This window comes from Emydura macquarii, unplaced genomic scaffold (assembly GCF_026122565.2).
Source record: "Emydura macquarii macquarii isolate MOO-44397 ecotype Brisbane River unplaced genomic scaffold, CSIRO-AGI_Emac_v2 contig_554, whole genome shotgun sequence".
NCBI lineage: Eukaryota > Metazoa > Chordata > Testudines > Chelidae > Emydura > Emydura macquarii.
Genome location: NW_027130691.1, coordinates 6,900,761 through 6,922,626, shown reverse-complemented (window position 1 = coordinate 6,922,626; position 21,866 = coordinate 6,900,761). Strand labels below are relative to the sequence as shown.

General features: G+C 47.6%; 1 protein-coding gene across 5 annotated transcripts in view; it reads left to right on the top strand.

The window, feature by feature from the left end:
• Positions 1-7,216: 7,216 nt before the first annotated feature.
• ABCB9 (ATP binding cassette subfamily B member 9) overlaps positions 7,217-21,866 on the top strand; it is a 32,080-nt gene continuing 17,430 nt past the window's right edge. For 3 of the 5 annotated variants that reach the window (XM_067539638.1, XM_067539637.1, XM_067539634.1), the window contains exons 1-6: positions 12,091-12,388; positions 13,432-13,499; positions 14,908-15,612; positions 15,902-16,016; positions 17,165-17,295; positions 20,042-20,247. In XM_067539638.1, the coding sequence (XP_067395739.1) occupies positions 14,988-15,612; positions 15,902-16,016; positions 17,165-17,295; positions 20,042-20,247 (1,077 nt within the window). In that variant the 5' untranslated portion in view covers positions 12,091-12,388; positions 13,432-13,499; positions 14,908-14,987. Of the gene's footprint in view, positions 7,239-12,090; positions 12,389-13,431; positions 13,500-14,813; positions 15,613-15,901; positions 16,017-17,164; positions 17,296-20,041; positions 20,248-21,866 lie in introns of those variants that run through there. The other 2 variants (XM_067539635.1, XM_067539636.1) reach the window with 2 other exon arrangements.

Here is a 21,866-nt window from a genome sequence, read left to right as displayed (position 1 = left end):
GGTAAAAGGGTAGTTCCCAAGGCATAACCTTCCCATAAACTCTAGCCTGCACGCTACCCCAGATTGAGGCCCTGCAGAGCAGAGCTTCTTGACAACGCACATGTGCTCCCCTCATCCTGGTCTCCCCCCTGCAGTGGAATCCCATTTGTTCTGGTGTTTCTCAAGCCTCCTGAAGGGAATGGGGAAAATCTGCCCCTTACTGTTAAAGCAGAAGGGGGAGGTTATGGAAGGGGGAGGGTGATTATGTCTACAGCAGTTTGAGCCATTCTTTCTTTATTTATTTACTGCACTTTCTCGACTCCCGTGAACATCTTGTGTTGAGAGAGGAGCTCAGAATCCTGGGGCCGGTCCGTAGACGACTAATGGCGTCAGAGTAGGTCGGGTCTGTGTCTAATGGAGGTTGACAGCATCTCGGAAAAGTCATTGGGTCTGTCTGTGCTTTTCAGATCAAAATGTGTGAAACCTGCCAGAATGCAGAACACAACAAGAACATGTCACGGAAAGTGAGGCCTGTCAAAGTGGAGTCGCCCTGGGAAGTGCTAGGACTAGACATTCATGGTAAGTGTTTGGGATGAGCCCCCCTCCCCAACCTCACCCCCAATAAACAGGCTTTTCCTCTGTTGTTTGTAGGAAAGCTGTACGGACGGTCAGTGGATAAGGAAAACCTCTCACTGTGTGGGGAGCAAAATCTGCCAGACTCTGCACTGAGGGAGAACCAAGGGTGAATTTATCTGCTTGCTAAAATACAACCTGATCCATGCGGTTTGCTGAGCTTCTTCCGTACATTTAATAGGAGCCCTGGGCGCTCACTGCCACCCAGGATTGGAACCGTGATGAAGATTTTGTGCCGACAAAGGTCACTGAAATTTCACAGCTCAATGCCATTGCACTACAGACGTAGCCATTTCACTGTGCCACTCTTTGCACTGATCATTTCACTGTGTTGTTCCTTATCTTCCTTGTTAGTATAAAGTTATGGCCTGATGTTGATTTAGATTGACACTTGTTTTCGTAGGACCTTTTCCAGAGACAAGCCAGAACAATACGCACATACTGACCGTAACGGACTATTTCACCAAATGGATCGAAGCTGTCCCTCTGCAGAAGAAAGATGCCTTATCAGTGGCCAAGGCACTGGCTACAGTTTTTTACAGGTGGGATGTTCTGGCACTTGTTTTGTTTTGCTTTGGTTACTGACACTTCCAATGTGTTTTGTGGACACAATATATTTTGACGCTACACGTACACTTCTCTCTGATGGTGATATTTCCCACTCTGAGATCCTTGTATGGACGCTATGGAGCGCTTTTCAAATGGTAATGAATTCCTCCTCACAAGGTCTGATGTACCGATTAGTATCTCCGTTTTCCAGAAGGGGAAACTGAGGCACTTAGCAGTTGAGTTGCCAGAAGTCTATAGCAGCTGGTGTCCCCTGATTCCCAGCCCTCTGCATTAGCCACAAAACCATCCTTCCTTCTCTAGAATAAAAAGGATATAGGGCCTGAACATGCTCCCACTGAAATCATTTGGGACTGAGTCTAGTGGTATATGAATTGGGCCCTAAAGAGTAGAGGATGCATGAAACCCAGAGGTCGTTCTTAACCAAGAGACTCTGGTGTAACTCGAGAAGACAATTTAATTTCTCTTGCCCCAGCTCTCTCCCCCCTCAGCCAAACCCATCTGCTTTCTGCTGATTCTTTCATTACTGAAAAGATGGGCACAGCAAACGTTCCCTGCCCTCAACAGAAGCTTAGTTTGTGCCTGTCCGTTTAATAATGAAAAAACTGAACCCCTGCTGACCTTGGCTGAGCGGCCTATTGTGGGCGAACGCTGCGGCGCTTTCCCCGTGTCTAAGGCAGTGCCTTTGTCAGTCTTCCTTGTCCCATAAGGCAATGCAAGACCAGCTTGTGGGGAACTGAAGGTTGGAGTTCAATGAATAAGGTTGGGTTCTACAATTTTCTTTCCTCCTCTTTGTTCAGGTTTGGAGCCTCCAAGAATATCTATTCCAGTCAGAGCTGTGACTTCTGTGACGAGGTGGGTCAGACACTGGGGTGAAGTGTGTGGCAATGGAATCGCCTCCAGTGGGGAAATCTGCTTCCCTCTGTGCTGCATCCAGTCCTAGATCCATGTGCAACATGCAGTCCATGGGTTTTGCACAGGGCACTTAAGTGATACTTGGGGAGCAATGGAATCCGCTCCCTGCTGCATTCCAGTGGCAGAGTGCAGGATACCTGCGTGCACTACAGTAGCAGCTGTAGGTGCCTTGCACATCCTCTTCTGGGAGATCTTGAGCAGTGACTGTATGTAGTTGTAGTCCGTTGGCCATGCTCCCAGCGGACCATGCGTGCAGTCCTCCTCCCCACAATGTGCAGAGGGTGAGGAGTCCCACTAGGTGACCGATCTGTAAACTCTCCTCCTACAAAATGGAATCACGCCAGCTACACATGGTTGTAGTTGGCCCCAAACACAATTACTGGTTGTTTATTCCAAAAGCCGTATGCAACATGATTCCTTCACGCGGTTCTTTGCCGACCCCGGTAAAGATGTTATTCTAATTTACTTGCTGCAAACGTACCATTTTCCTTCATGCTCCCTCCCTTCAATTCTGATCTGATTTTGGCAGCCCCTGTCTCATGAACTGCTGGAACCCAATGCCTTAAGTCATCTGGAAGTGCACGTGGGATAGCGGGCTTTAAATCTGTCCCTCTAAACCACTGTCCTTTTGGGGCAGCGGCACTTTTTTCAGTGCTGGTTCATTGCTGAGTATAGCAAATCTTGGAGCTCAGACCTGCGTGATATCTAGCCTCTGAAGGCTGTTAAATGATTTTTGTTGTATTAAACCATCTTGTTGTTTGACTGATGTGGGCCTGTGCTCTTTGCAGGTGAGCCGGCTTTTATGTGAGCGCTGGAATATCTCCCAGACTCTGACCCCTGCCGATCCGGCAGACTGCCCTGGCCTGGACAACTGCACCAATGAGCTGCTCAGATCCTCCTTCCGAAATGTGGTGAATGAGAAGCCAAACGAGTGGGATGACTATCTCGACCCGATTCTCTTTGACTTCCGCACGTCCGTCAGCTCCGTCACTAAATACACCCCCTTCTTCCTGATGTTTAACAGATACGTCTGTCTTTCGTCGGAGGTAACTTTTAGAGAGAGAAAAACCGATGCAGATGTTCTCTCTAAATGCAAATAAAAACCGATGGGTCTCGTCCGTGCCTTTCAGGTTGAGTTTGTCAAGGACTCTAAAGAGCAGGGTGCTGCTCCCAGCAAAGTAGATGGTCTCCCACCATTCACCACGGCTGTGCAGGAGCAGCAGAATGCCGTGAAAGAGATTGTAAGTCACCTTGTGTTTTGGAATCCCCTGAGTGGGCTGGAGCATGTGAAACGCGTTGGGGGGGGAGAAGGGACGGACTATGCACCAGAGCTGGCACCGTATGATATGTCTGCTCAGCGGCCAGCCCTAGCGCAGCAGGGACGCCACAGCTTGGCACTGAGGTGTGAGCTGAATGAGGAGACTTTTCTCCTGGGCCCAATCCTGTGACGTGCTGAGCACCCATAAGCCCCACTGAAATCAGTGGGGGTTGTGGATGCTCAGGAGCTGTGCCTAGGCCTGGCCAGTATCCGATCTCGCATCTATGATCTAAGGATAACCAGTGTTGCCTGGTGTAGCCCTTTGGTAGGGGCAGGGCAAAAATCCTATCTGAGGCGCCCATGGAACATGCTGTGTTAAAACTCTCCCCTCCCCACAGTGGGGAGACAGGAGCTCTGGAGAACTATGGCCACAAACTGCCGTTTGCCTGTGTAATTCATGCCCAGGGCGGCCTGCTGGAGGGTTTCTCAACCGTGGCTCGGCTTGCAACCCAAAATTGGTCACCGGAGTGTGTCAAAGGGTCATGTGGGGTGCAGATCCCTCCCTCTCCCCCCCCCCCCCGCATTCACCCCACAAGGGCAGTTCCTGCAGCTCCAGTCCCATTGGGCTGGCTGGGTTGGGTTCCCTGCTCTGAGCATTGCAACCTGCTCAGCGACTGTCACATCATAATGACGGGGGGGCCAGCCAGCGCCACAGGACAGGAGGCATATGAGTTCACATGATGCACTTATTTAGTACTTATTACGTTAATGTGTACACTATATCGTGGGTGAGACATGATGTTTTTTGACCTGAAGCTATTTACTGGGTAGTGACAGGCCATTAAGCTTTACAAATGGGTCCTGAGCCCTAGACTGGAACTCGGGAGAGCTAGGTTTGGTTCCGAGCTCTGCCGCTGGCCTGCTGGGTGACCTTGGTCTAGTCACTTCACCTTTTTGTGCTTCAGTTTCCCTCTCTGTAAAATGGAGATAATGATACTGACCGCTTCTGTAAAGTGCTTTGAGATCGATGGATGCAAAGTGCAACGTAAGAGCTAGGGGGTATTATTTGAATTGATCGACTTGGTGAGACTGTCGTTTCTTAATCCAATAGGATTTTGATTCTTTTTATTGTCCAGTAATTGTAGTAAAATCTAGTGGGGTGAGAAGGGGGTGGGGATCCTACACCTCTGGGTTCTACGCCTGACTTTCCCTTGTAGTGTGTCCTTGGGGAGGTTAGTGAACCTCTCTGTGACCCAGCTTCCCCCTCTGTAAAAATAAGGATAAAAATGCTTATGCACTGGGAAGCAATGCAGGTTCTAAGAACCAGACTCAGGGTATGTGTAATTTTCACACTGGTAAATGACTCCATACTAGTCTAAACTCACAGGCCAAGAGGCTAAAAGAGAGGGGTATAGTAGGGAGAGCAACTAACTGGAAAGTGTAAGGAAGAGTCCGTTACAAAACCCACCCCTTCCATGGCATGCAAATTATTCCCTTATACTCTGTTACAGATCTGTAACATACACCCCTGAAGCATCACCTCTGACTTTGGTCCTGCAAAAATCACTTACTATTTTTTTGCTGGAATGCCTTGTTTTAGACCAGTATAGGTGAGAGAATGCTCCATTCTCGGCATATGCTGACAAGATAACTTAAAGTAAACGGTGTGCATGTGTAAGAGAGAGAGGTTTTAATTAACCAGCACCGGAGAAACAGCCCCGCTAACCTGAGTGATCTCCCTTGCAGGTGATCGCGAACATGACCGCAGCTTACAAGCGGGAGCAGAAAAGCGTTAAAAGGAAAATGAGGAGCCTGCCATCTCTCACCGTGTTCGGAAGCAACACTAACACATCACTGAAGAAGCTGAAGAAGAGCCAGTTTATGTCATTTCAAATTGAGACAGTGCTGTCGCCTGAGCAGAGTATATCTGGGGTGAAGAAAACCAGCTAAACTCTAGGGTCTAACTCAATGTCATCTTGCTGTTGTATTGGTAGCCTTAGCATGAAGTGTTCTCTTAAGATACCTGTGTGGAAGACACATCCACAGACCTAGGTAGCTCTGTGGAAAGGGATGGTTAAAATTCAGACCTGGTGTGTCTGAGTATCTATATGGCCCCACTGCTGTCATGTCTGAGCCCCTCTCGAGTAATCACGGATTTTTCCATACAACATCCCTGAGAGATTGAGAGTTGTCATTATCCCCCCTTTACAGATAGGGTGCAGACACAGAACGAGTGTCAGTGACTTGCCAAAAGCCCCACAGTGAGCATGATTTGGATTGTGCTTATGTTGGTGTAAATCAGGAATAACTCCATTAAAGTCAAAGGAGTGTTACGGGCGTAAATGAGTGGAGAATCAGACCCACTGATCTGTGGGAGAACTGAAAAATGAACCCAGATCTTCTGAATCCCAGTCCATTGCCTTAGCCTGAAAGTCATCCTTTTTACCATCGGCCTAAATAGTTCCTGAACCAAGTCAGAGTGCGTCCTTTTGGATGTGTAAAGAGCCTGAAATATAAACATTCTGCTTGGAAGGGTCAAATCCAGAAAATGAGAAGGATTTTTCTCTGATTGTCAAGGCAGAGGGAAATGTGGTCTTGTGCTTTTAGCTTTCACATCCTACTAAAACAGAATGGATTCTAAGAGTCCCATGCAGTCAGTTCCCGTATTGTCTGGGGTTACACAGCATAGCATGCAAGTTCAGGAAGTGCTGGGCAATGGTGAATACTGCACTTATGACAATAAACAGCCTACGTGTTAATATTGTTCTGTATAGAAAGGAAATGTGTCCTTTCCCTGCGATAAGGCATATACAGGGGAAGGTTACAACAGTCTTCTAGCGCTGATACACACGGGCACTTCAGACTTTGAAAGGAAATATTTATATGTCAATCCTTGGACTTCTTGAAACTGGGTCCCGCACAGCTCACCTAGGGGGAGGGGTTTAATTTCAAATCCCATTGAGCCGCTTCCCTGTTTAAAGGCAACTCATATTTTGTATTTTCCTCCTGGCAGAGGCTAGCGAAGCACTGTAAAGAATAAAGCATTTGGACATTTTTTGTAACTAACATTTTCTTGAATGTGTCGCTGTCGGGCTGCCTCCGTGATGTTCTGGGGTACGTTAGATCTGACTGTTGTTGTTGGGGAGGAAGAAGGGTGGGTGCAGCTGGCTGGTGGACTCTTCTCTTCTCTGTAAGGCCAGGAACTCTTTGTAATAGTCCCCAGCCCAGCTGGTGACGGTGAGAGATGCAGGCCGCAAGAGGCTGTGGCCAGGAGATATTCCTTTTCTTCTGCTCTGCCAGAGGGGAAGCTGGTGTGGTTTGCAGACCTCCTGGGGGGGAAGATGGGGTGGGGGAGAGCTGGGAGTTGCCAAGGCGGCACAGGAGGGGTTCGGGGTGAATACAAAGGCACTGAACTCGCTGCTTATGCGCAGGGTCTGCTGCTCTCCTTCACTTCGCACTTCAAAACAGCATCGGCCCTGCCTTTGTTCAGCCTGGACGGGCAGAGGGTGAGCAAGGCTAGCCCCGGCAGCGGGCAGCAGCTGAGCCCGGGCACCCCCTCAGGCAGGAGGCTGGGGGGCCTGGCTCCAGCAGGAGGGGCTCGCCCTGCATGGACCCCTACCCCACCTCCCTTGTCTGGAGCTCCAGCCAAGCTGGGCCGCTATGGATCCCCGGGGCTGCCTTGCCACCCCCGCGCTGGAGGCTGCAGCCCCTCGTGCGCTGAGCCTGGAGTCCCCAGGAACGAAAGGCCCCCCCGTTAGAACCCCGGCTGCACGCAGGGGGCGGGGTTTGTTGCCCTGCCTCGATGACGTCATCCGGGAGGCTCCTCCCACTTCCGACCTTGTCCCGCAGGATTCCCCAGAGACGCGAGTAGCCGCCGCCGGCCCCGGTAAGAGCCGCAGCTCGGTCCCCGTGCACAGGGGGGAGGGGCAGCACGGGTGTGTGTGTGTGTGTGTGTGTGTGTGTGTGTGTGTGCGCGCGTGCGTGTGCAGGGGCAGGGGTAGCTGCTCCATCGCGGGGGGCCGCCCCCGGCCGCAGGGTGCAGGGCGAGGCGGGGCTGGCACCGGCACCAGCGGGAGCGGGGCGTTTAATTCCCTTCGTCCCGGGCTGGCAGCTGGGAACTTTGTGCTGCCCGCGCCTGTTGGGGGCAGATCGGGGCCGAGACCCTGGCCCCGGCCCCGGGCAGAGCGGTTCGCGTTATCCCTGGCTCTGGGCGATGCCCTGGTGCAAATCTGGTGTAACTGCGGGCAGGGGGAGAGGCCGGCTCAGAATCGGGCCCCTCGTGCTTTCCTCCCCCCCCGCAGTAAGTGCTGTGCGTTGGGTGGCTGGTGAATTGTGTTTTATTTCGTCTGGTCTTCACCCCCTCCTCCCCCCCCCCCCCCGTGTTAACATTGCAGCAGAAAAATGCAGCTCTGCGCCGGCTGCATCGGGCTAATGGGATGTCGCTTGTTCTGTAGCCCTGGTGTTAGGGGCCGGGCCGCAGTGGGATATTTCAAAGGTTCATTTTTCTTCTTACAAATCTTCCAGTGATTCTGTGACTAACCGCTGTGTAAAGGGAGTAACACAGCCCAACATGACACCAGTATATTTCATTTCACATTCAGATAGTCTTCGGCAACATTCCCTACAACCGTGAAATAACTTTATCAAGGGACCATGAACTAGAATTATGATACAAAGCCCCATTCTGGCTCCAGCTAAGACAAAATTCTGCAGCTGGCTCATTGTTGATCACCTAGGTTTTTATAGACTCTTTTTTAAACTAAAGAGTAACACCGATTATATTCCTCGCCATACAATAACAGCAACATCAGAACAGTAGGATTCATAAATGGAGATGCAAGTCACGACTGTTTTATTGAGACCTGTTTAATGTGGCGTATCGAGCAAGTCATTTGTTTTTACAATTTTCCTCTTCATTTGGCTAAGCAAGATCAAATAGACTGTAATTGTTTCTAAATTCTAACACTTTAACCAAAAGTCAAATGATTTTTCCCTAATCTACTATATATTCTCTTTTCCTTGAGTCTGACTAGACAGGACACTTTTTAGAAATCATGTTTTTAAAACTCTGTGTCAGATGGAGTTTGTACGTGTTCAAGGGTACAGATGAGGGGATATGGTTTTGTCATTAATTCAAAACAAGCCCAGACTGTCACCAAAATTCCTTACCACTGGTTGGTTTTCGTGTCCTCTAGGAAATGAGATTGTGGGTCTCAGTTCAATTTCTCTAATGGTTTGGTGTCCTCTTTACGGTTGGCTCTAGCTGGTACCCCTGCCTTACAGAAAGGCCAAGTGCTGAGTGGCAAACAGAATCTGAATTTTTCCCTTCCTCCCCCGCCAGGGCTTGAGCAAGGCGGTGGGGGGCAATTTACCCAGCTGCTGGATGGAGGTGCTGTCAACCCAACATCCTTCACAAGCACTAAAATTTGCTTGATTTTTTTTTTTTAACTGCCTCAGAATAATAGGTGGTTTTAATCCACGGAAGCTGGGAAATCCACAGTGGTGAAGCCTGCAATGCAGCTAATATCTAGGAGGGCCTGGACATTTAGTCACTTTTGTTTATTTGGAATAGTATTTAAACTATCAAGGTTATAGTCTACTGGAAACAGTCTATTCACAATTGTTAATCCCACCCGGGGGAGCTGCTTTCTGTACCTGTTACACAGGGAGTCCAGATGCTATTGGATGCCACAGATAATGTGTCAGTCCAGTTCTACTCTGGAAAGGCATTCAGGACACACATGAGCCTGTGGCTGAGTTGGGTGCCTACTTCTCCCTAGTGCCTTTGAGAAAAATGCTCTAAGTGCTTGTCTACCCAAGAAAATTGACCAGCACAGTTAATGCAGAATAACTATTATAACAGTAATTAGTAACTATTCTGCTGTAGCTATGCTGATCAATTTCCCTGGGTTCACAAGCTGTTAGAGAATTATCTCATAAATAATAGATGATGATGATGATGATAAACCATGATATGGGCTGAGGCCTCAAGTACCAAGGCCCTGTCTGTTCTGCATGGGCATCAAAGGTACCCAGGCACTTTCCATTAGAGGAAAGGTTTGCCCTATCCTTTTTAGACCCCAGAAGGGGCTGCATTTCATTGCCCCTGCAAGAGCTGCATAGATGAAGGTTCTCATGCAAACAATGCCATCAATGGTGTCAATTGAGTCGCTGATTACTCTAACCCAGGGCACGGTTATGGTACCTCTTGTGAGGTTCTTTTTCTACCCACCAGGTAACAGTATTTACTCTTCGTTATTTATTTGTGTTTGCCCCCTTGGCAATCAGGGCCCCATTGTTCTAGGCACGATACAAACATGTAGGAAGACGTGCAATTTGAAATTCCTCATCTACCGGGTGGTGATTGGTCATTCCTGTTCTGTCCCTTGCAGAGTATTAGCTCTGTGCAAAGACTGGCGCAGAGCCTGCGTTAGGATGAGGTAGGCACAAATTGGAGCTAGTTCTCTTGGGCCGGGGGCTCCAATGGCAAGCCATTACGGTGCTTTTCCTTCAGATCTAGTAGGTATGGCCAGTTGGTTAGTGAGAGATGGTTAGTGTGGACCAGAGATTCAAAGAGCAGAGCTCCTATTTAGGCCCCTGATGAATGTTCTCTTTGAAAATCTGCCTGCATGGGAGCTGTTGGATGCTGAGTTCTCTTGAAAATCAGACCCTGAATATTTATTTTTGTGCAACAGCGTGATCCAATATGTGTCTTTGGCTCAGTCAACTGCGCAGGCACAAACAGGACCTGGGAAAAGTGCAGAGATGCACATTTGTACAGTGAGATTTTAAAAACTGACTCTGAGCTCTTAGGAGTCATCTCAGTTGAGTAATACCCCTTGACGTGGCTGGTGCAGTTGTTGCCTTGAGCTAGCCCTGTGTTGACAGCTACATGCAGTGATTTTTTTGTTAAATTAAGTCTGGCACACTGTGCTTGGATAAATACACCTCTTCAGACACAGAGCATCTCCCCAGCACCTACCTCGTGTTAATATAGCTCTGTCTTCGGGGTATGAGCTTTGGCTTTCTCATTGTCCAGTCTTGGAGGAGAAGCCTCATTCTTCCACCTTATGCTCACGTTTGTATTGCACAGCAGGTGCGAGTAGTTTGATCTGCTTTCTAGTGTTTTTTAGACTGTGTAGGGTGTCCTTTATGGACAGTGGTGATTGAAACTGCCTGCTCGCTTGATTATTTGAAATCCTGCATTTCAGGCATTTGATTGCCTGTTTATTGTTTTGAAAAAAGGGCAAGAGAGGACTATGGTGGCAAACCAGGTTCAGTATTTTCAATAGTAAAGCTCCAATAGAAACTTCAAGGGTTTTGAAACTTGTTGCATAAAAATGAATTTGGTTTTAGCCTGGAAGGGATTGGGATTTGAACAGCATTTTGGGTCACGTCTTAGATTTTAGACTGAAAAGTAAATAGAGGATTTGTGGCTCTTGAGGCATTGGTATTTTTGTTCTGTTGCTTCAGACACCTTTATTCTTCAGCCAAGAAGACAAAGGAGATTGCAGCCCCATCTGAATGCTGCTTATCATCATCAATAAATAATATCTTCCACTCAGAACAATTGCGAGGTGTTTAGAGACACTATATATAAAATGCAGGTAATGAGGATGATTTCACCTGCTACCTAAATGCATCCACCTATGATAATGAACAGAGCAGCTGTTTAACTGTCCACCCCTTATTTAAAGAAAGTCAAACTAACAGTTGCAGCATTCTATGGTAATGGGTGAAAACACTCCAATGATGTTATCACGGTGTTTCAGACCATTGCTGCAGTATTTCATTTCTTTATTTACAAGTCTACGCAGCAGGCTAGTGGTGTAATCAGCCTGCTTAATGCAGGCCAAGATTTAGGGAGACTCTTGAACTGGGATGGTAGACTGCACAGGCTGTGTGTATAGTCCAGGAACTAGAGAGCCAGAGAGAACCACAATGTGTGTGTGTGTGTCTAGGCACCTCCATTAAAAAAATCTTTTATGTTTATTGAAACCACGTACTGCTTAGTTCTACTGAAGAGTCACTGGAGCAGACATTAAAGAGAAAGTATGGTGCTGTATACATATTTGGATACATTAAGAATATATTGCAGTTCTTTCAACCCCAGGGATTGAACATTTTGCTTCTAGCTCTGAAAAATGAGATCACATGTGGGAATGAAACTCCCATCTCTTCTGTAGCAGCCTCGCAGAGGGTTTACTGCTCCCAGGCACCCCAATCTCTCTAGCTTTAAATCAGTAATGAGTGAGGGTTTCCTCAGTGTGACGTAGACTCATCTTTTCTATCACTTTTTTAAATTTCTTTTTAAGATTCATCATGTACGGTTGAGGTCTTAAAATGCACATTAGCAGAATCCAATGAACTGTCCCACTCAGTGGGCCAACTTTATTAATATTCACGTGGCTTTAGGACAGCAGGATCTGTTGGGCTCAGTTGTGTTATCGGGGTCATTTTACCAAGATCTTTTGGTATTGGTGTAGCATGAGAGGCAGTTTCACTCTCTTGAGTTGTTCTAGATGATGAGATGTGGAATATCTTGTGCACATTTTATGAATAGGCAACCTTAATAGTAGATAGTGGTACCAGCCTTGCCTATAATTCTCTACTGCTTTGTATTTTAGTTTGGTTAATATAGAACAAAGACTTCACTGATTACATTTATTACATCTGTTACATTTATTACACTAGTCTCCCTGTCATTTTGATGTGTCCTTTCCTGGTGTTAGGTTTCATCCGTGTTAGAGATTGTGGGCTTCTGAATTTAAAAACCAGGTTGCTTATCAGTATGGTAAATGTGTACAGTGGAAACTTTCCTTCATCTATCAGCTTTCATTGTAAAGGGATTGAGCTAATTCGTACATAAAGCAAGACTGACCTCCAGTGGCCAGCTCTGAAGTATGTGAGAACCCACGCTGGAGCGCTGAGAATGAAGCTGTCCTGTCGGTACTGGTTTCCAACTGCTAGGAAAGGACCGGTTCTGTACCTGCATTCTATCTCCATAGTGACAGGCGGAGGCGATGACCTGAGAAGGTTATTACTTTATTTGCCCTTTCGATTTTGTAAAATATTTGTGTGGTTTATAATGGAAAAAAATACGGTCCTCTGGGGTCAGGAACATGCTGGCCTTTAATGAGGCGCTGTGGTTAGTGCTTTTGTATTAATTTAATAGAGAAATAAATGGGCCAAAGGTGTTAACTTAACCCAGTCACTGTTTAACATTAAACAGTGTGACACCAAGTGGGTGCAGAGACCTCAGCCTCCTTAGTACCATGGCAAACATGCCATTACATTTTTTAACCCTTTATTAAAGATATAGAAAAGGCGGCAAAACAGTTCAAGAATTCAGTAAGGTTTTCGTTTGAACAACATTGTTTTTTCCCTTTCCCTTTAGCTGGAGAGTTTTTAGAAAGAACCTCCCCCCCTTGCTTGACAGTCTCTTAGTAAAGATGGTAATAACTGCCCTTTTGGGGGAAAGAAGAAGTGAATTGAGATGGGCTGAAGCTGTTGTTACTGCTACTCTTAAAGTTCGATCCCATTTCATCCCTGGTGATATCTGGGATTCTGGTAGAGGTGGGGGGGTCTGATTTGGGCCCCTTTTCCTGGCCTGGTCCCGTCAGGACATGTCTCAGGATTAAGACAAACAAGGTCTGGAGTTCCAGGACATGGTAGGGCTGGCAGCTGTGATGGTGAAGCTCACTCCAGTAGACTCTGTCTGTTCTTCTCTATTTTTCCCCAAAGTCTCTTTCTTTAAGGCCCCACAAAAGGAGTGGTGGGTGGAACAGCCCATCCCCCTCATTATTTTCTCCACCAGTTAGGCCTAATATCAGGCACGCCTATCTTGGCTCATTAATTTTTGGTTCCACATCTTCTTTACCAAGCATGATTTCAGAGTAGTCCTTGGATTATGTCAGTAGTCCATGGATTATGGATCTTTTTATTTAGACTAATTCAGTCTTTCCCTCTCCGTTTCGTACCTTTTTCCATTAACGTTTGTTGTTTTTAAGTGACTGTGGCATTTGATGATCTTTCGTGTACTTTTCATAACTGAGCTCACAATTGGGGTAAATTTGCAGGGCAGCTTATCACCACAGAGCACCTGGCGTTCAGCATCACCAGCTGTTCCTTGAAGGAGCAACACCAGGTAATTTAGGTCCAGGCTTTAGGTTTTCTTTCTCTTGAAAGAGTGCATTTGAACTACCTTTTAATTAGTCCATTTGCTGTTTATGAAAACTTGGTTTTATCTGGATCTGGCAGTTTTTGTAATGCAAACAGACAGCAGGTTGGAGTAGTGCAGAACATGCCAGGAGTGAAACTGATGAGGGGAGCGACAGTGGAACTTCATTGAGAAGTGCCAAGAGTAAACACACAGCATGAATAGTGCAGAGTAAAATAGACTGTTTATGTTCTGCCTGGTTTGAATCTAATGTACTGTTAGTGGCCAAGGGCAGGAAATATTTTTAACCTGAATGTCCATCTGTAAAATGGGGATATTGTTACCTACAGTCCTTCGGAAAACGTGTGTGAGATAAAAAGCACCAGATAAGAGCTAGGTATTATTTATTTTTCTCCCTGCCCTCAGCATTACTTAAATAGTCCACTGGGCTTCTGGCACCATCGAGCTGCTTTTCTACCTTTGCTTTTGTTAGTTTGCAGCTGTGTTACCACTTTGACAGACCTTACGCTTTCACGCTGCCCGGGAAAATAACCAGCTCTGGGTGCCTGGTGGAGCAAGCTGTATTTTCAGTGTCTAGAAACTATGGTCCATCCCTCTGTCTGATTTCTAACCTCTGCCACCTTCCTTCTGTCTCTTGGGGCCAATCCCTTTTGAATCCTATTCAAGAGCTCTTTTTGTGTGTGCACAAAGAGCCATCCCTCCCTCTTGCTAGCTCACAGCAGAGGCGTGGGAGAACACAGCATGCGCACTCACCATGTGTTCTGAGAGCTGATTGTCCTCTGGATCTTAGACTGCAGCAGCTCTTGCTTCAGGGACCTGATCTGTCCAAGAAACATGAAATAAATAGGTTCTGGGGGTAGGGATGGTGCATGCCAACTTGGAGCCTGTCAGCCTTTATGGTTTCCCTTTACCACACAGCGCTTCTCTGGAGGAAATGGAGAGGCAAGGCATTGCAGAGATACTGCAAAACCATTTGCTTGACATCACGTTCTGGGAACCTACTAGAGCCTATTGTTAACTCTGTGATGCTGAGAATTGGGCTGGTCTGGCATTAAAGAGAGTAGCTGAAAACATGTCCTAACCCTCCCTGTATCCTAGAAATAATTTCACATCCTAAAGATTGAAACCCTGGGGTCAGCCTGAAAAGCAGAATCAAACTCAAGCCTTCAAGGAGGCGTATTGTACAGCTGTGGGTATCCATGCTGCCAGAGCCCTGGAGTATCCTGATCTGGGGGGATGGCAGGAAACTGGCCTCTGGGAGAACCAGAGATCCCAAATGAAACTAAACCACAGTGCTCCACAACGTCCAGTGCCCCCCATCTGCCACTTCATAAAGATCACTAATATGTTTGCATTGTTCCTTTCCCCTTCCCAGGGAAGGCTAACATGGACACTTTAAACTTGAACTAGGGGTTTCTCGGTCTCCAGCTGCAGTCTACCTCACCCAAGGGTCAGATGAAGATGAGAGTCTGGAAAGCTGTGGCTAGCACTGTAGCATTCACCGGTGTGGATGTGCTGGTGACTACGCTGCTGTACGTCCACAGCCATAGTGGCAAGGACATCATCCAAGATCTGAAGAATTTCAACGTCTTTAATTCCATGTTGGACGTGTGGGGGGCATGTCTGTACAGGAGCTGCTTGCTGCTCGGTGCTGCCATTGGCGTTGCCAAGAACTCGACGTACGGCCCCAGGCGCCTGAAAGCATCTCGGACCTTCATCACCTTAGTCTGCCTGCTAGTGGGCATTTATGCCCTGGTCAAACTGCTGCTCTACTCGGAGGTCAGGAAGACCATTAAGGACCCCTGGTTTTGGAGTTTGTTTGCATGGACTTACTTGTCGCTGGTGGCAACTTTCTGCCTGTGGCAGCTGCTGTCTTCCGTGACGTCCTCCAGAGAGGAGTTGGGGGTCAATTCGGAGTCCAGGGCAGACGCAGAGGAGACATGTGACTCCAGCTCTGCTACTGCACAGGAAAAGAGGGAAGAGGCGTCAGGAGCCACTATCCATAAACTGCTGTCTTATACCAAACCAGATGCGCTATTCCTAGGGATAGCCACCTTCTTCCTCCTCATTGCTGCTTTGGGTGAGTGAACAGAGTTGAAAGGGACATTGCCAAGATCAAACTTCCATATTTTCTATTAATATCAGCTCTCTAAAAACCACACCCATCCGCCCTGATGAAATCTAAATATTGGGCGTACACAACTTTTAATCTTTGTCTTGTACCTAAATCTTCAAGGCTAGAAACACCTTACTGTTCTTCCCAGAAACAAATAAAACTCCACTGCTAACATTTGCTTTCCCTGATAGCTCTGTGTTTAAGACCTTGCACATTGTTCTGATTCACCTTATCCTACGCTTCTCCCATACAGGAGAAACATTCCTTCCTTATTACACTGGCTTGGCGATTGACGGAATAGTCATCCAAAAAAGCATGGATCAGTTTTCCACTGCAGTGGTGATTATGTCGCTTCTTGCTATAGGAAGGTAACCCCAGTAGTTTGATTAGTTTTGCCTCAGTTATAAGAAGTCTTTATGTTGAGGTTTAAACCTTCTTCCATAGTATTGTCATGAACTGTCTAGTGTTTATCTGCACCTCTGCTCAATGGACTAGGAACTGCTCAGCTGTGTGTTGCAGGTGCCAAGCTGCTAACAGCAGTTCTCCTTTAGCTTACGTGGCAGGGGTGTGTGCTTGTGGATTCCCACTCTTGCTGTGCAGCTCTGAGTGCCCAGAATGTTGCAGCATAACAACAGCTGTGAAGTCCTAGGTGGCCATGACTTTGTTACAATATGTGCAGACTCAAGAGGGAGCAGGGAAAGAAACATGAAAAATTTGATTTACTTTTATCTTTCAAACATCCTTGCTGAGAACAGAGAGGTTCAGAAGCAAGGCGTTGACCCGTCCCTGACTCTTCCCCAGTGACAGCTGCGCAAAACTAGCAGATTCGGTTTGCAGGGGGACCAGATGTCATGCCAGCTGGTATGTTAGTTTTGGTTAATGCAGCTTTGTGCCCCTAAGTCACTCGGAGTTCAGGTGGGAATGAGCCCCGGACTAAATGGTCACGTGCCCCTGCTTGCCAATAGAACTGACATGGAGTTTTTCATGGTTCCACCTGAAACTGTAAAAGGGGCCTGGGCTCAACTGAAAGGGGTTTTTTTTTTTTTTTTTGCTTTTTGTTTAGTTTAAGATTAATTTGTACCGGAACTGGGTTTAATCAGCCTGATTTGGGGTTTTGTAACAAAAGTTCCTCGTGTTTCTACTCCTGACACTTGGGTGTTGAATAAAACAGGGTGTCATGGTGTTAATATGCAGTGGCAGCATGGTCTAGTAGTGATAGCACATACCTGAGACTCTGCCACTGGCTTGCAGACCATGAGCATGTCACTTTCACGCTTTGTGTGTCAGTTTTCCCATCTGTAAAGTGGGGATAATGAGATCCATCTTGAGGGTGGTGGGGGGGGTGTTTGTCAGGCTAAGTTAGTTGTCTGCGTGGCTCTTTGAGATCCTGGGATGCAAGGCACTGTCAGTACGAAGTATTACCATTGGCCTCTGTTTCGATGTGTCTCTCTTGTGTGTTATGCTAAGGAGTGGCTCTTGTGCACAGTGTTATATAACGTCTCTTATCTGCAATTAGCTCATTTGCCGCAGGTATCCGGGGTGGCGTTTTTACACTCATATTTGCCAGGCTGAATATCCGACTCCGCAACTGTCTCTTCAAGTCACTGGTCGCTCAGGAGACGAGTTTCTTTGATGAGAATCGCACAGGTTGGTTTCTCTCCATCCATGAGATCAGTCTCTTTTTCAGCTGTCCAGCCTGATCCTCGCATGATGACGATCTGTGGGAGGCAAATGTGCTTGGGATGCTGCATTCATGTTGTTTCTCAGGATATGAGAATACAGTTGAAGTAAGTGATTGACCTGAAGCACTGATTTCCAAGTACCTGCTAGCCATGTCTATCAGATTCATACGCTAAGGGAAATCCTACATAAATCCTGCAGTCTGAAGTGAATGAAGGTGCTTCCTTCCTTTAGACAGACAATATCGTATTGTCTCTTTATAAATCCCTGGTAGGCCCACATCTTGAATACTGCATGCAGATCTGGTCACCCCCCATCCCAAAAAAGATATATTGGGATTGGAAAAGGTACAGAAAAGGGCAACTCAAATGATTAGGGGTATAGAAAAGCTTCCATAGGAGGAGAGATTAATAAGATTGGGACTTTTCATCTTGGAAAACAGACAACGGAGGGGGGGATAGAATAGAGGTCTATAAAATCACGACTGATGTGGAGAAAGTAAATAAGGAAATGTTATTTACTCCTTCTCATAACACACAAACTAGGGGTTACCAAATGAAATTAATAGGCAGCAGGTTTAAAACGAACAAAAGGCAGTATTTCTTCATGCAATGCACAATCAACCTGTGGAACTCCTTGCCAGAGGATGTTGTGAAGGCCAACACTATAACAGGTTTCAAAAAAGACCTAGATAAGTTCCTGCGGGATAGGTCCATCAATGGCTATTAGCCAGGATAGGCAGGGATTGGATTGCTGTCTGCCAGAGTCTGGGAATGGCCAACGGGATGGATCACTTGATGATTGCCTGTTTTATTCATTCCCTCTGAAGCACCTGGCACTGGCCACTGTCAGAAGACAGGATACTGGGCTAGATGGACCATTGGTCTGACCCAGCATGGCCGTTCTTATATTCTTGCTACTTCTGGAGATCAGAGTTCCCAGTTTATACATACAATGGGTACAACATGGGTAGTGCGGGTGTCACATGGGTCATCAGTGGGACAGAACTCGGGATCAGCAGCAGCAATGCACAGGTTTTTTCACCATTTGAGATGAAGAAGCAACCCCGTTAGCTGGTATCAATCTCTTGTCCTCTGGACTAGCCAACGGAAGGAGATACAAAACACTTAGCCAGTATGTTACACAAACTTCCCTCTGACCACTGTACACCATAGGTGCCTCCACCCTGGCCTGGGAGAACCATTTCTAGGGTGGGAGAGGGGACTTCGGTCTCCACGCCCCTTTCAGTCTTGGTGTCTCTGCTGGGAACGCCAGCAGGGCTGCCAGTTGTGACTAGGGTTATATGTCAGCTAAAGTGAGCTCACTAGCTTGCTTCATGAAGGCCTCCAAACAGCTATCAAAGGGTTAAAACTTTAGGTCACTGCTGATCTGAGCTGGATTAGAACTGGTGTCCTAGCGATGAAAATCACTGTCCCCCATGCTAGCCCAGAGATATCTAGACCCCTGTTTTTGCTATCTCATTTCAGTACCTTTTGATCAGCTACTTGCTGTCTCTGCTTATGTGCACTGCAGACTCTTAAAACAATAATATATGTACTCTGCTGGCTTTATACATCATGTCTCTTAAAATTAAGCCTCATCTGCCTCTATATGCTTCTGTTTTCCAATGGCCTTTTATTTTGCCCACTCTTAGCCCTTCTGTGGAGAACCTTTCCCGCGTTTAATTCCTCCTCAGTCGTGTTTTTGCTGGTGTATTTAGTGATCGCTGCACAGTGCTGTGTTAGGTGATTGCAGGGCGGAACATGGGGAATGCTGGTTTGCAACTCCCACTAGCCCAGCCAATGCCCTGAGGTTTTTGCCTGTAACATTCAGCATGACCAAAAGGCTTTGTCCCTCTGCCGCTCAGTCATCACTAGTGGAAGAGAGCCAGAGCTCAGGGGATTCCTTAAGAACTGCTACACGACTCGAGTTGGGGGGCAATGGGGGAGCACTTGTACAGATCCAGATTGCAGCAGCCACGTTTCGAACCCATCTAGTCCCCACTGCAGGATCGGCCCCTGCAGGACATCTTTCTAGTGCTTTGTCCCGTTGGACTCTAGGCCAGTGCAGAAAAGTCCCAAGCAGGTCCAGCACGCCCTATTAAAAGCTGCTAAACAGCTGGTATTGACGGGAACCTGCTGTGCCGATCACGGGCTGTGTGTTTTGGCTCCTCTACCCTGGGCAGCTGTGCTCTCAACCCTACACAGCCAAATGTTTGTGTGAATTGAGTGCTGGACTGACAGCCCTGGAGGCTGGGACTACAGCAGGGAAACGTCCTACACACACCTGTACCTCTGCCCTGTCTTGCGGGATGCGAGGGTGGTTCAGTCTCCATGGCCCATTCAGAAGGGCTCTGCTGAGATTGCCAGCAAGGCGCCCAATTGCGGTGGTAGATTTTTGTGGTGTTCTCTGTTTGCACCTTGACTGAGACCTGCGAACTCGTTTCACACCACCCACTGAGCTACCAGCTGGTGGTAACAGCTTCCAGCCACTCCTGACCTGGGCTGGATTTGAAGTAGGAGCCTAGATTTGAAAGATTCTACCTCCCATCCCAATTGGCTGCATCCACCGATCTAGGCACATTTCGTTCTCGACTCCTCATGACCCTCCAGGTTGGCTTATGGCATGTGCACGCAGGAGCTGATTGTGCAGGTACAGAGATGCGGGGCTGTGATTCCTGAAGCACCCCCCACTCCCTTTGTCTGTCTTGCAGGGGACATCATCTCCCGACTGACCTCGGACACGACGATTGTGAGCGACCTGGTTTCCCAGAACATTAACATCTTCCTGCGCAACGTGGTGAAGGCGACAGGCGTGATTGTCTTCATGTTCAGCCTGTCCTGGCAGCTCTCTCTGGTGACCTTCATGGGCTTCCCCATCATCATGCTAGTGTCTGACCTCTATGGGAAATATTACAAGGTAGGCAGGTTGCTTGCATCTTTAATTTATGCCCAGTCCCTCCTGTCTCCCCCACAACACAGGATCTTCCAGGGGCTAAGTGACCTCTCCGAGCAAGGCTGGCCTCGTGACTTGGGCTAGACTGGACTTGAGTTCTGGGCTGCTTCTCCCTCTGCCCCCCTTGCTGTAGTGAGAACTTGGGGGTGAGCAGCGAGCAAACTCTCTCCCCTCCAATCCTGCTGCCAGAGGAAGAGATCAGGCCAGCCTGTAAGTTGTGGTGACAGCACAAGACCCCGAACACTCCCTTGCTTGGGGCTAAGACCAGCTTTGGCTCCGAGGAGTCAGCAGGGCTCGGCAGAGTTCAGGAAGGATGCTGTGTGTGAGCAGGGGAGGGTGCAGTGTGTGCTGTGGTACTGCCCCCAGCTGGCCATCCTTAGAGCAACATTTGGCTGCAGCCTTTGAGCCTCCAGAGTGACAGTCTAGAAAAATGTGGGGTCCAAAGTGTGTGGTGAGGACTTCTTTAGGTTACTATTGCACCACAAGCTTTCCACGGGCCAGTTCCCATTCTTGGTTCCCTGTTTCTCTCTCCCTTCTGTCTGGACTGGCCGGTAGTCAGCGCTGCTGATCCAAGAGGACAAGGAGCATAACCAGACCAGAGGTGTCTCCCTTCAGTTGTTGCTGACAATGAAAGAATGGGCTAGAACTAGCAGTTACTACAAATCCCTACAAGGCGCTTTAGCTGTTTGCAGCCCCCTGATCTGGCCCTCGCCCACCATTTCCTGGAATGAGTCACTTCCCAAAACTGGATTGCTCTGCTCCTCCCGGCCACACCTGTTCTCCCCACACTCTAATTCAGACCGATAACGCTGTTCTTGTTCCAGGGGAAGTGCTGGCTGCATGTGCTATTGGTCTCGTTTCGTAAGATTAAACAAACAGATGTGTGCTCAGTATTCAAAAGACCGTCTGCCTTGATGCTGGATTTCTCTTTTAGCGAATCTAATGGAATTGCAGACTCTCTAGTAGCATGATCCTGGGGATCTAAAAGGAATGTGTTCTTCACAGGGAAACATCTCTCTCTCTGTGTGTGTGTGTGTGTGTGTGTGTGTGTGTGTGTGTGTGTGTGTGTGTGTGTGTGTGTGTGTGTGTGTGTGTGTGTGTGTGTGTGTGTGTGTGTGTGTGTGTGTGTGTGTGTGTGTCTGTACGTACACAATATACAGTACTACAGGACCTTCACTGTCTCTATTCCTGTCCCTTTTTAGTCCCAATGTGGAAATGATGGAATCCCCATTGCTTGGGACTTTTAGAAACTAGACCAGTAGCGTAGCTACGGGTGGGCCATGGCTCACCCACTTTGAAAGCAGGCCCACCCAATCAGATTTTAAGCAATTCATCCTGCGTTTTTATCAGCCTTTGTTTCGCTTGTGAGACAAGACTTGTGCCCACCCATGTCAACCACAGGCCCTGCCAAAAAATCAGTTCTGGCTACGCCTCTGACAGGACAAAACAATAGAAAATGTACTGCAAGGTGGAATCCCACCCTGGCCCCTGAGAAAGGGCCTGGATGATCTAACAGATCATCTCTGATTCTCCGCCGTTGTCATAACCTGTAATGCCAGCTGGGGCGTGTGCACACCTGCCTG